Source organism: Nyctereutes procyonoides, unplaced genomic scaffold (genome assembly GCF_905146905.1).
Source record: "Nyctereutes procyonoides isolate TBG_1078 unplaced genomic scaffold, NYPRO_anot_genome, whole genome shotgun sequence".
NCBI lineage: Eukaryota > Metazoa > Chordata > Mammalia > Carnivora > Canidae > Nyctereutes > Nyctereutes procyonoides.
In genome coordinates this window covers 27444057-27458595 of record NW_026575128.1, presented here as the reverse complement: position 1 = coordinate 27458595, position 14539 = coordinate 27444057, and the positions used below count along the sequence as shown (strand labels likewise).

The 14539-nt window shown below is 33.7% G+C and overlaps 1 protein-coding gene across 1 annotated transcript; it reads right to left on the bottom strand.

The window, feature by feature from the left end:
- Window positions 1-3109: 3109 nt before the first annotated feature.
- NTS (neurotensin) lies at window positions 3110-13279 on the bottom strand. Its single transcript, XM_055342121.1, has 4 exons — window positions 13134-13279; window positions 10844-10905; window positions 5473-5697; window positions 3110-3262 (listed from the first exon to the last, which is right to left on the bottom strand). Exons 1-4 carry the CDS (start codon window positions 13204-13206, stop codon window positions 3110-3112), a joined length of 513 nt encoding a protein of 170 aa, XP_055198096.1. The 5' UTR covers window positions 13207-13279.
- Window positions 13280-14539: the final 1260 nt, after the last annotated feature.

The window sequence follows — 14539 nt, the reverse complement described above, 5'->3', positions numbered from 1 at the left end:
TGGTTTAGGTGTTTTCAGAACATGAGGGAAATTCAGGGGAAAAAAAAAAAAGAGGGCAATTCTGTTTGAGTATTATAATAGTTTGTATCCAAGAAGTGGATGAACAGAGAAGAATTAAAGAAATAGTTGGTTAAGAAGTAGCGGTCACCCAAATTATGTGGGAAAGGAAGATGGACGTTTGATCACTTTTATGGTTTACAGTGTTCTTGTTTTTGTTTTACTCAGATGTGATTTGCTCAGAATGAGCTTGTTGTTTGTCTTTTGCCATCACAGTTCGAGTGCTCCCATCTAAAGGCTTAGTTCAATGAAATTATTTATGTGTAACAGGAGAAACCCGTGGCCTAGGTGTGCCAGGCCGACTCCCAGCTAGTGACTCTCAGTCACTGTTTTGTTTTTTCTTTTTCAAATATTAAAAAACAATAGGGCAAATTAAATGGAGACATTGACTCATAAATGAAGGTTATTTAAGACAGTATGCTAAGAAAAGGTCTCATTGTACATATCACAGGTGCAGAGATCTGGATGATTTGAAGAAATAAACCAGGAGAAGGCCTGCAGAAGACCATAACAATGAAAATAATGGTTGAGGTGTTGTATCAACCAGGTTAAAAAATACAGTGCTTTAAGCACTGTAGAATGCATTTCTCTTTCAAGTAACAGTCTGGTTGGCCCAGGATGGTGAGGCAGGTTTTTTCCATGAAGTTGTTTAAGATTAAACTCTATCAATCTATGCCATTCTCAAGAAAATGATATTCTTTGTGTGGTCAAAACAAATTCATATTTAAGACACACAAAAAAATGAGGAAAAAGTCAAAGTTTAGGAAATGAGGTTTCTGTTTAAGTTATAAAAGACCCAAAAGTTGCACACATCTTTTTTCCCATTTGAAATCTCATTGGCTCCAACTTAACCATTCCTACCTACATGTAGTCACTAAATGGGTGTTTTCATATAAGGCTCATATAAGGTAGAGGGTCAGGATGTTGAGGGTAACAAGGGAGTGATTCTAGTTTTGGCCCATAGAATCTTAGCCAAGTAAAAAGCAAAGTGGGGGTCTTAGTAGAAGATGATGAATGAAGGAGGTTGAGACAATGGGTTAGTCGGTATGACAGTGTTATGTTATGTGAATTGGAAAGAAAAGATGGTATGTAGAGAGTAGAGTGCATATAGTTGAGATTTTGGAGACTTATAGTTGAATTTATTGGTAGTAAAAAGTTCTGTGGTATGGCTATGAAGTGATTGCTGATTAAATAGATTAAATGTTTATTACTGGAAGTAAAGATGTCAGGAGCTGAAAAGGGAGATTATTGTATGGCTCTTGCACATGGCATAGAAGTCCTCAAGGGTATTGAATGAAGCAAGTAATTAGGAGATCAGTAGTTGCTCAAAACAGATGTAATTATGAAGGTGTGCTAAGCTCTGTAGTTTTTGAAAGAGGAAGAAGAAAATGGTATGAAAGTGGCTGGAGAACAGTTAAATATAGTGTGTTATGAATATGTTCAGACTCCATTCTAAGCATTTTACATGTATGAGACCATTTTATCCCCCCTTCAAATCCTATTATCCACATTTTGTAGTTGAGGGAAGAGAAGTTAAATAAGTTGTCCGGGGTTACTAGTGAATAGTGGAACTGAATCTCTTAATCGCTAAGAAATAGTTTTTGTCTTAGGATCAGGGCCTTGGGCACTTTCTTTTTTTTTTAAAGATTTATTTATTTATTTCAGAGAGAGCAAGTGGGAGGGGAAGAGGGAGAGAGAGAATCTTAAGCAGACTCCTGGCTTAGCATGGAGCCCAATGTGGGGCTCACACTGTGGGGCTCAATCTCAACACCCTAAGATCATGACCTGAGCTAAAATCAAGAGTCAGCCACCTAAGTGACTGTACCATGTAGCACCGCCCCCACTCTACCCCTGGGGCACTTTTTTTCCCCCTTGGGCACTTCTTAATGTTGAAGCTGATACGAGGGTGAAGGACAACTAACTGGGTGGTGGTCTTGAGAAGTCATGGTATTACCAGAAAAACTCAGAGACTATTATGCTGCTGCTCTATCCTACTGATTGGAGTTTAGCCTAAAGGTAAGGAAATCTTTTCAAAAATACTTGGAGTTTTGAAGACTCCTTTAATTCCACAACTTCAATCCTCATATTTTCTTTCATAAATGAATATGAACTAGGTTGCAGCCCTGTGAGGAGAGGTCTTCCTAGACCCCTCTAAGGGTGAGAATATAAAAAGCCACTGCTAATGGTGGAATGTATAGAGTGTCAGGGCTTATGGGACCCTAACTAAGTATGGTCTTAAAGGAAATTTATGAGGAATTATTTCAAGAATTCCTTCCGCCTCAGAAATGTTCTTCTACTTGGAAAAAATATGAGGCACACAAATTCCTCAGTGAAATTAAAAATAAAGCTATCATTTACTGGATCAAAGCATGAGGGAAAAAGTCAGTAAATGGTAACTCTTCTAATGAAAGTAAATTTGGGGAGAAACATGGTTCCAGCAGCTTGCTGCTTTTTATTAGTCATTAAGTTTATTTAACAGAAAGACTAACTTCGCTGAAGATCATTCACTAAGATAGGCATAATTAACAGTAGTTTATTAATCATTCTTTTAAGATGATCCTATCTTACCACTATTACCTTCCCCATATCTCAGAGGATTATGTGAGTCTTGGAAACGAACATGTCGTTCTCTCAACTTAAAAAAAGAAATCAAATGATAAGAGAAGTACTATAACTTTGTTTCGGGTCAATGACATATATGCTAGACTTTGCTGTAGGACTCATTGTAATCCCTTATAATTTGGTTTAAAATGTCAAACATTTTGAGTGTTTAAACAACCCATTAAGTGCTCTGCAAAATTACAAGACATTCTATATGTGACTTAAGTAATACCTACTCCAATGACACGCAACACATTGTCATGCTCAAGATCTAGGTTTATTTTAAAACATTTAGTCCAATTAATATTAATGCAGAAAATCACATCCAATAAACCACAACTGTAGAAGAGACACAATAATTGTTTTCTGTCACATTACCACACAAATATAATTTGGTATTTAATTAAAGGATGATAAATCACAATCACATGTAAATGAAATAGTTATCCTCTCAGTAGTAGTAAGAACCTCTCTTGAGTATGTAGGGTCTTCTGGGCTTATTCTCATATAGCTGCCGTTTCAGAATATAAGGGATTTTTCTCTTTATAACCTCTTCCTTTTCATTTTTGTCATTTCCAGCATCAAGAACATCTTCCTGGATTAACTGCAAGATAGGCACAATAGGAATCAAACGTACATGCATGACGTCTTTCAGAGTTTTCTACATTTTACATTTTACCTCTTTTGCTATTCAGACTGTAAGACACATGTGGATAAGATACATGAGGTTTAAAGCAACTAAATGTTTTGTCCAAGGACAGATGACTATCAGCTGACTGAGATAGGATATGGTTTTTCCCAATTCTCTGTTCAAGGCCATGTACTAATACCTCCAACTGAAGTAACACACCTAGTTGTGTTACGAGGATTTTTCAGGCTTTAATTTATGACAGAGGGACAAAATGTCATTAAAATATATTATAAATCACAACAAATAAAGAGTTTTTAATTTAGTAAGCCAAGTTTAGCCTCAAAAGGCAACAGGATTTTATATTTTATATCCTCTTAATTACCAACTTGACTTGAAAGCCATTCCAAAGATCCATTTCTTAATCAAAGGGAGAGAAATGCCTGCTCTGCCTAACTTAGTTGTGACAGAAATTCACGCATGTGAAAGCTCTGCTTAAATAGTAAAGATCTCTTCAGGTTGTGGCGCCTAATAATTAGAAACAAGTTCAGATTCCATAACTTAAGGGAGTTCATCTCCATGTAGAATCTTCCCTACTATCTCATTGAATATGCCACGTTCTAAAATTAATTCTGAACACTTTTTTTCTGGTACAGGTGTGATTCAAAAATTTCAGCTAGCAGAAAATGTTTAAGAACTTGTCCCAGAATGTTGCACATAATTTATGTGAAATTTTAAAACAAATGTTCAAAATAAGAATTGTCTTTGTGTTCGTGATTGTCCTCTAAACTTTGGGGTCATAAGAAATACTAAGAGGAGACTAAAATTTTAATTATAATGCTTATGGACTGAGTTGTATCACCAAGTACTTTATCTCAACCCATAACATCCAATTTCAGAGAAGAAAAAACAGGTACTGGCAGACAATCTAGTTTCTAAATCTTATGTTTCTCCATGAACATAGTCTATAATTATTCATATTATGTTCTGAATGATATTATCACTTTATTTTAAATTACTCTGTAAAACATTTAAAATAGTGAAAGTTCTAATTGTATGTGCACCTGATTTGTATGTATAATAATTTATTGAGGTTTTTTTTCTTTTCAATTCCTGGATAAATAGCACACACTTGACATTTCCCTATGTTAAAATTAGGATTTTTCAAGTTTTATTGACTTAAACAATATTTTAGAGACTAAACTATTTAGCTGGAATTGGAATTAGGGATTAGTAGTCCATCAAGTAAAATTGAAACTAGTTTTGTTTTTTTTTTTTTTGGTTTTTCATCTAGAAAACAACTTTTTGTTTACAAGTTAGAATAAACACTAGAAGTTCTAGTTTGCATTTCTTCTTTTCCACAGGGTGTCTCTGTCATAGTCATCTACAGAGATTGCTATATAGCAGGAAAGGCACCCTCAGATTTGCCATGTTGGTGTAAACCCAAAATACAAATCATTAAGCAGATTTCTCTTAGAGGTTAATATGAGAGAAATGGTTCCCTTGTTGGAAAAATTTTTAATTTTTTTTTCTTTAAAGCATTTTCATTTCTCTTTTCCTCCTTCAAACAAACAATTATTCCAAAATCAAAGGCAGTAAATCACTAGTATAGTATTTAATACAACTGTTTCATCCTATTTTAGTGTAGTTCTTTCTGTATAATGGATTTTGGCTGCGTTGGCTGTGGTGGTCCTAGTTTAGATGCTAAGGATACCTGAAATCTATGTATTCAATTGAAATAGGAATACATATATATGGATTTTTCCAGTTTTATTTGCCTGATATATTCAAATACAAGTAAAACCTTTCATTTTGTGTTTGTTTATAAACACACATGACTTGGTGTTTCTAAGAAAACATTTTGAGCTCTTAAATTATATAGGCATGCACCCACCAAAAATTGCCTAAGTATGCCATCCATCTAAGCACAATAAAAGCATGTGGATCAAATCTGCCTTAAGATATATCCCCCTTTTAAGATTGAAGAAAAAATATTTTGCTAAACTCCAAATATTTGAAGGACACTTTGAAGATCTGAAGGAATGTTAACCTCAACACATGGTTTATTCTTCTTTAATATCTGTAACTCTTCCTGTTATGATAATGATCGGGGTAGAAAAAAATCAGTACAAATGAAAGCTAACTAGTATAACGATAATTACATTCATATTTTGTTTTTGCTTTACCTCCCATTGTTGAAAGGCCCTGCTGTGACAGATTTTTTGGAGCTGGTATATTGTCAACATTGCTTCCAAGCTAAAGCCATCCAAGGCAGTGGGAAATTTCCTTCTTGTAATAAGCTCCTCTTCACGAAACTCTCCTGTTTCCTCGGCTTGGCTGTTCAGGTTATTGACAAAACTGCAAACATTTAGCAGGGTCATTTTCCAAGAAGAAACACTTGCTTTACTGATCTGAAATATAGAAAAAAATTAGGTACTTAAAATTAAAAAATAGGTAATTAAAACTTGTATTATATGAAATAAGAAATTAATTTCCATTATGCTAAGCCATTAAAGCCATTATATTTTAGAATCTCTTACTCTAGCTTCATATTTACACTGCTATTAATTTAGTAACCTTACATCACAAAATTTATTAGTACCAATTCCTCTTATATTCTATTTTTTTAATGTAATACAATTATAAACATGCACACAAGCACACATACATGAGCAAAGCAAAAATATAGAAATAATTGTGAGTATAAATATGTAAACATATATGCATATATCACAGATGAAAATATTAAAAATACTATTCTCTTTACTACACTTCAGTTTGGTGTCTAATGGAGCATGGACTGCGATGATACTAACAGATTTGGACAATTACAGTAGTGTGAGATCACTAATCTATTCCACACATCAATAGTTCTCATAGGCAGCATCACAGCTGATCAATTTATTTATTTGTAAATTAATAATTTACAAATAATTAGAGTTACCATTTTTTTCTAATTATATCTTGTCTGAAACCAGTATTAGCATCAATAACTTTCCTATGTGCCAATAATAATCAGTGAGGAAATATAAAGACTTAGGAGAACCTAAATGCAAAATAATAAAAATTTCAAATGGCATAAAGGAAAGCATGCATTTTTCCTAAACACACACACACACACACACACACACACACACACACTAATGTGAATGACCACACAACCACGATGGGAGGATTCAATAATGGCAGTATCACATGTCCATTGTCTCTGAATTACCTCCCCCCCTATAATGCAATTGGAAATCAAAATTCCAATTTGGAAAAAAAAAATTCCAATTTGGAAAACCTGGGGATACCGGACTTTGGAGTTGGGGATTTGGCAAAATAATTAATTTGTAAGTATGAAGGTGTGAGAATAACAAGATTTAGAAAAATAAAAAGGTAATGAGGAGGAACTTATTCTACCAGATACTGAAGTGTACTTTAAAGGCTCAGCAAAAGGCAACATTAAACCCAACAGAATAGAAAATAATATCCCCGAATTGGTCCAAGTACAAATGAATGAGCAGCGTATAACAGAGTTCGCATTTGAAATCCTTGAGACAATTGGCTATCAGGAAATCTGGACTTATATCTAGTTATAACTTTCTTGATCTATTGTAGTTTACTGTAGTTACAAATGAGTAAAAGTAGAATAGTGTCTAAATATATAAAGTTTGTTTTATAAACCTAGAAAGGTATTATTAAGCAAATATCTAAACCACAATCCATAAAGAAAAGGATGATTTTAAATAAATAAATGTGTAGAACATCTCTGGAAAATGACCAGCCTTAATGTAAAAGCTGCCACAAAATGTTAATATCCTTAATACAGGTAGAGATCTTCAAAAAGAAACTGCTGAATGCACCAATTTAAAAAAAAAAACTAAAAATTTTAAACTGTGTTTAAGTTAAATGAGTAAACAAGTCACAGAATCCCTTATCAAAGAAGAAATATATGGAAAGATGTTCAACTTGGCCACCAACACTTCCTCAGAAGACTTTCAAAAGGACAGGGACACTCATTTGGTGTAGTTCTAGGGACATGGGGATGGGGATACAGACACTTCCTCTTCTAAATATTTGTCAGTCTGGGTGTAAAATGTTGTAACTTTTTGAAGGATATCTTGTGTTAAAATGGAAAGTGTACACACCCTTTGATTAAGATTTTACCCTAAGAACATGCAAATATAAGAGTACAAAGATATTGACTTGAATATGATATATAATAACATAACATAGGATGGTTTTAGCCAGTTTAGAAATCCTTTCAGCCATACCCTGTGAATTCAATTATCCAGCCATTGCTTAAGCTCTTCTGTTATGGAAAACTTAGAGACATGCTCCACTGTTTGGCAGCAACACCTTATCATGCCAGTTAATGGGATACTATGATTTTACATTTAGAAAGTTCTTTGTAGATCATCTAATTGAATGTTTTCTAAAGTGTACTCCTTAGAACACTGCACTCATTGTTTTTCAAAGAGTTCTCCTGTCAAGTACAATGGAAAACTTAAATTTAAAGAAATTGTAAAGATTTCTTGAACTTAGGTATCCTCAGAGCTTTTTTACTTGCACATATTTATTGTAACTTTTAATTTTTTTTAATTTATTATTATTGAGTAATCTCTACACCCAAAATGGGGCTTGAACTCACAACCCCGAGATCAAGAGTCACATGCTCTACCAACTGAGCTAGCCAGGTGCCCCCATTGTAACTTTTTAATGGTGCCAATATAGTGTCAAATATTCCCCAAACTAATATGACCCCAGAATGCTTTATTTGTAAAGTATCTGTCAGGATTTGTGTTATCTGGTTACTTTTTTGGATGAGGAAACTGAATTAATCATCCTGTTTCTTTCTGCCAGTTAAAGTAGTCACTACATGACTCAATAGTACAATTATTTAAGGTCACATTGGTCCCTGTCATACCTAGGAAGCCCAGCAGAGAAAACTCTACTGACTTCAGGGTGTCTAAGTTAGATATCTTGTATTTGAGAATATTTTGTATAAGGTTTCAACTATTTCATTCAGAAAAATGGCAAAGGCTCTCTTTCTTTAAATCAGGCTCCTTTGAGCCCCCCTCTTAACTAGGTCCCAACCTCAGGCTCTGTCCTTGGTCTCCTTAGTTGAGTTTAATCCATGTGGGCAACACTCACTCCCTGTAATACCCTGAACTCAGATGAGTCCTGCAAATTGTGAATTCAAATATTTCACTGAACTGAAAATAATTAAAGTCATTTGTGGGGGAGTTCTGAAGTTTTATAATTGAATACAAAATGTGAGGATTAGTAATGATCCTAGATTGCCATTGTTAGTTCCAAAATATTAAACTCTTACTGCATACAAGGCATTAAGTTTGATCATAGAAAATTACAACATTGTAACAGCTTTCTGAGATCCTGAAAAAAGGCCTTCTATGCCAAGTTCTCTTTCCTAATAGAACAATATGAAAACTAGCACTGGTAATAAAGAGAATTACATTATAAGAAAAATTTATCTTCCACTTTTCAAGCTTTGGACTCTCTCTTGACTGTCTGTTAAGTAAATTTTCACACTAGTATTTCAATGTCTAAAGAGCTTTATTCTAAAACTGAAATTGCTCAAATATTTTACCTTTAAAGTGGAAAGAAGAAACCTGAAGTTTTCTGAAGCTTTTAATAATGGTGTTCTACCAATATCAAATACTATTCTCTTACATTTTTAAATGTAGTATAAATGATCATAAGCTAAAATGATCATAAGTTTGGAGTTTTCATTTGCATAGAACTCTACACCCACCAGAAATCAATTAAGCCAGAGAAAAATAAACAATAGTAGTTTTGAAAAAAAAATAAGGAGTGAGCTGAGTTTTTTGTTCCTATCCGAGCAGCAAAATTGAAAGAATTATGCTTCTGGGTGCCTTCTCCTTATAGACTGTATTTTACTTTCCTCAGTTATAAGGAGGCAATGGGATTCAATTTTTTCCCTGATCTGTTTTAGAGATATATTCCAAGACTAAATAAAAGAGAAAAATGTTATTGTACCTGTATTTTTATGTATTTAAGAGAAAAACCAAACCACTCCATAAACTGGAATTGTTTTTCCCTTGCAACTCTAGGGAAGAAATCCTAGCCCTACTTCCACATTTTCACAAAGTAGCTAGCACTCCCCCAACTGTACTACATTTGGGGGATTATTTAGGATTTTTACGTGTCAATGTAAACTTAGAATTGCAGAGGTAAAATCTCTACTGAGAAGCTAAGTCATTCCAATCTGCCCCATTTTTAAACACAAACTATTGGCTTTACTTGTTTTCCTATTTTTGAGTTGAAGTAATTGTAAGCATTGCTATTCAGACAGAATATGAAACAAAAGATCAATTATCTTAAGGTCATTATTTGTTATTGAGTTTTAATGACTAAACTAAATTTGATCTCTCCTGGTGGAAAGCCTACCAAACAATGAAAGAATTTGGTTTTAATCTATTCAACTTCAGTAGATCTGGGCAATGGTGAAAATATACACACTTAAATTTTCCCCAAATGTCTTTTAAGGATCATTGTAGACAACATATCTTTGTTAGCTTTCAGATAATAATGCCCCACACTCTCAAGTACATCCAAAAATGGGTATTTCTCCTTCAAAACCACTATCATATATAATTCTACAAGTATAATAGGGATCATTGTACCTGGGACATGCTCATCCAATTAAGGAAGAGAAACCTGAGGTAGCAGGAATGAGTTGGAGTATTGCTTCAAAAATTAGGATTTTTGAGCACTTACCTTCTTCTCATAACATCTGTTGAATCCTCTGCCTTGGTACCCCAGTGCTATGGTAGTAATTATACCAGGAGTCTGCCTCAACTCAAATTTGATTTTTCCTTGAGAAACGTCTTTTGGTTGGAAATTCTGTTCTCTGTTTCTGCATTTAGATACACACTGATTGACTTGTTCTGGGTAAATCAATACTGTGTAGTAGCAGGGTAATCAAGTATGTTCTAATTGTTTTATTTCTAGGTACAGGTTGGGATCTAGGAACCTTGTTTTCAAGACCGCAAGAGAGGAATAACAGTCGGATATGCAAAGTTTCACTTGATTCAGTAAAAAACATATGCAGTGTAGATGACACTTCTGTTATAGGGAGAATGTAAATCTAGTCGGATTTAATGTAAACGACTAGGAGGTTTTTAATTTAGAACTCCATTTTACTCTTCCCAATATAAGAAAAAAGGCTAAAATGTCTCTTCGTTTTCCTGCATCTATTTAACGGAAGGCATACCTTCTGCTGCACACATTGTGATAGGAGTGGAAACAGGATTCCTTTAAATACATTGTCATCTCCGCATAAATAATATGTGACTACCTAATTAAAGTTGCAATATACTGATGGATAGTCACTATAATTTCTTTTCCTTTCGCATCAACACCCTTAACTCCTTTGAACTCAAGGAAAAGTTTCCTGAAAAAAGGAAATGCTTGTCGATGAACTTTTTAGTCTTAATGGGAAGTTATTAACTGTAGGAAAAGGACATCATGTTCATAATGAGAACTTATATGCTTTTCAATTCTTGGTTAAAGAAAAGAAAAAGTTACCTTTGATGTATGCATATTGGTCAATAAATCTGCTTCTAATGCTTTCATTTCCTCTTCTGAATCTGAGTAAAATCAAAACCACATGTTTACTATATAATCATATATCAAATAATTATATTGTAACCTACAGATTTTAGATTAATCTCAAAAAAATTAGTCTTAGAGGATTATTGTTTTTCTATGCATTTATTATCCTTAAAATAATATTCAGAAAAAAATAATTATGGTTTTATTTTGGGCTAACAGGCAGCTAGAATAATAAAAGCACTTCTAAGAAAATAAACACATGATTATATGTCAAAAGAGTTATTGATGTATTGAGTTGTTTAATCTCTGAATCTCAGTATTTTTCTTTAAAAAACTGATTGTATCATATTAAAGATTTCATCAAAAATGCTGGTTAATTTTTACCAGCAATAGTTTACATATATAGAATATATGCATATTGATATTTTAAAAACAACATAATGAAAGATGTGTACATGATGCTTTTTCAAGACAAAACCAAAGGGATTGTTTACCGATAATTTTAGGATAAGAAAGATACTGAGATTTAGTCAACTTGAGATGTTATTTTACAAAACACACTTTGAAAGGTTTGTTTTTTTACTTTAAATGAAGAACTTAGAGTTATGTGTACTTAGCTATTTTATCACAAGCTATTAAGCAGATTGGGTAAGCCAAAGTGGAATTGTCCATCAATACATGTGTACTTGTGTTGAAAATGAACCTCTGACTTTTATTAGGACATCCTTTCCAATTTCCCCTAGTCAATATATAGCAGAGAAGAAAACTTTAGAAAAATACTACTAGTAATAGGAATAAAGTTATAGAAGACCATAATTACATGACTTAATTCATACTCACTGGTCTGTCATAAAACAAAGCAAATGTTAAAATGACCATCTTCCCTGAAGTACACACTCTTAATAAAAAGAAGTGTCACACTTAGAGAAAGCATTTGTTAAATTGTATCCAGACCTAAATTACACCAGAGGTCTTTTTCTCCTATTTGCTCAAAGCCCAGTCTGTTTCTCAAGAGAATGACAAATTCCTTTAGCCATTTAGGTAGGAACACTGTATACCAAAATCCCTACAGATTTTGACTTATCAGACCAAGAAGATTCAAGAGTTAGTAAACACAGTGTTTAATCAATAACCCAATTTTTTTTCATATGCTCTAAATATACCCTTAACCTCATGTAATAGATAAAATCATAACTGTAGAAAATTTGGTATTTATACCATTAAAAGTTTTGTGAACCTAGAAGCTCAAGATCTTTTTTTCTCATGATCAAAAGAAATAAAAAAATTGCTAACATTTATATCTTCTGCCAGATTTAGTTTCGAAATTTAAATAAGATCATAGCAGGAGTCTGGATTAAACATTTCAATGTCATATTTATAAAATAAAAAGTATAAAACAGGTGAAATGATTTTTGCTGCATTTATCCCCTATGTTTTTTTCCACTTTGATGTGATATTGCAATATTATAACATTTCATGTTACTCTTTTAAATTCAAGTCTTATTTTCAAGGTAAGCTATAGATAGATCTTTAGCAATACATGGCTTCTTAGATATCACATGCAAAACATTGATATAAACATGCCAATTTTCCAATTACATTTTGTATCAACTTAACATGAAAAAAACTAAATTAATACTATGCTTATTTGTCACATAGAAGGACTATACAAGATGTATTGTCTAACAGTACTTGGAGTATTTTTATATTTTTAGGAATAATTTTCTATAAATAACGGTTCATTCATTCACTCATTAAACATCAGTTTTCACTTCATTTGTATCTTAACATACACACACAGTTAAGAAAAAAATAATCTGGGAGAGGGAGAAGCCTCTGCTTCCTAAGAGAATGGGTGAGGATGAGAAAAAGCATTTTGAAAGGAATGGGTTTTAACTGTGAGCTTGCAGTTTGACAGGCACTGCATCTGTACTTCTCATCAGATTTTGACCAGCCTAATTTAAGTTCTACACATTTTTGCTTCTACTCTGGTGGTTACCTTCCAAGAGGAGGGCATGAAGTGTGTCATTGAAATCTCTTTGATTACTTTTCAGATTTAAAAGGGAAATTGAAATCTCTCAGTTCTTGTAATCATAATGACAGAGAAAGAATATACTCAGTTTGTATCACTGAGAAAGCAAATCCTGAATAAAGTAGAAACTCTTTTCCCTGGATGCATTAACATAAGTAGCAATACAGTGAAAAAAAAAAAAAACCCAAAAAGAAATCACTCCAGGGAATTGTGAAATGCAGCTAAGCTTACCTGAGCACAGACTCCAGGAGCTGAAAGCCAGAAGTATCATGCACACCAGCTGGATTTTCATTCCTGCCATCATCTCCTTGAGCCTTCTAGCAAGCCAAGCCCATAAACGTCACAGACAGGCTGAAGGGGGCTTTCTCTAGCGTTTCCCCTTGCCTTCAGCTGACTTGGAAAGTGAACTCTGAGAGATGCTTTGGCCATTCCCTATATATACATGCAGAACGATGATGTCATGATAGCACAGGGATTATCTTTTCAGGATGTGCCCTCCTCTCCTCTCTCCACTTCCTCCTCCCCTTTTCCTTTGTCCCCCCACACACCTCCCCCACTTCCAGTGAAAGTGACATCTACCCTAATTGCCACTGTTGCTCTGGATTTCTGACGCATGGGAGTCATTCAAAAGCAATTCCATATAGAGCATAATGGGAAAAAAAAAAACTTACAGTACCTCTCTTTCCCCATTTCCTCTCATTTCTGACTCCAAGAAGTTGTCATTTTGATTTTGTGAAGTGTGAGAACTGTTATTTCTAATATAAGCAAAGTCTCCGAGATGAATGTATGAAATCAGTGATTCTTAAGCTTTGGGAGTCTTAAAGAGTTGGGGTTCTTTTCTGATAACCCACACTTGGGAGCAAATGTTTTCTGGTTTAGGGGCGAATATAGGTCTTATACAATGAATGCTAGAAGAAGGAAGAAAGTGAAAGATAATCAGAGAATCAGGTATGATATAGAGATTAACTGGAAAACAAAAGAAAGAAAGAAAAAAACAATTAAAAAATAAAAGACCAGTAGTTCTAAGGAACAGGACATTATTTCCTAACAAATTGGAAAGTTTTTATTTTAAGTAACTGAGAGAATGATTGAATTATGTATGCTGACTTTGGTTAGATGTCTTAGAAAAACAATGTCATGTTTATGAAATCCAACTAACAACTATTTGTGTTGATAGGTGGAAATCCGTATCATTATATATTACCGATGTTTTCTGATACACTACTCTTTTCCCTCTGCATTGCTCTGCTCCTTTTGGATTCATTGATGCTATAACCTATTCTTTTTATAATCTCCTTCTTACTGGTTTTTACCATTACATCAATTTTTCCCCCTGTTAGAGTCATAAAAATGCTTATTTGTCACATAGAAATTGTCCTTTTGGAAAGGAAACAGTCCTAAACAATCACCATCCACCAAAGTCAGATTTCTAAGACAGTGTCTCCACATCGTATTTTATAAATGACAATGATGCTCATTTCATCTCTGGGTCCTCAGAAAAAAAAATTGCTCAAAATGTCTTTTGGAGTGAAGCTTTCTTCTTGCATGAAGTATTTCAGGATACATGGAATGATCTGAAAAGGGGATGCAGTTAGGAATGTGAATATTTGAAGGGAACATTGTCTGAGACTTATTTA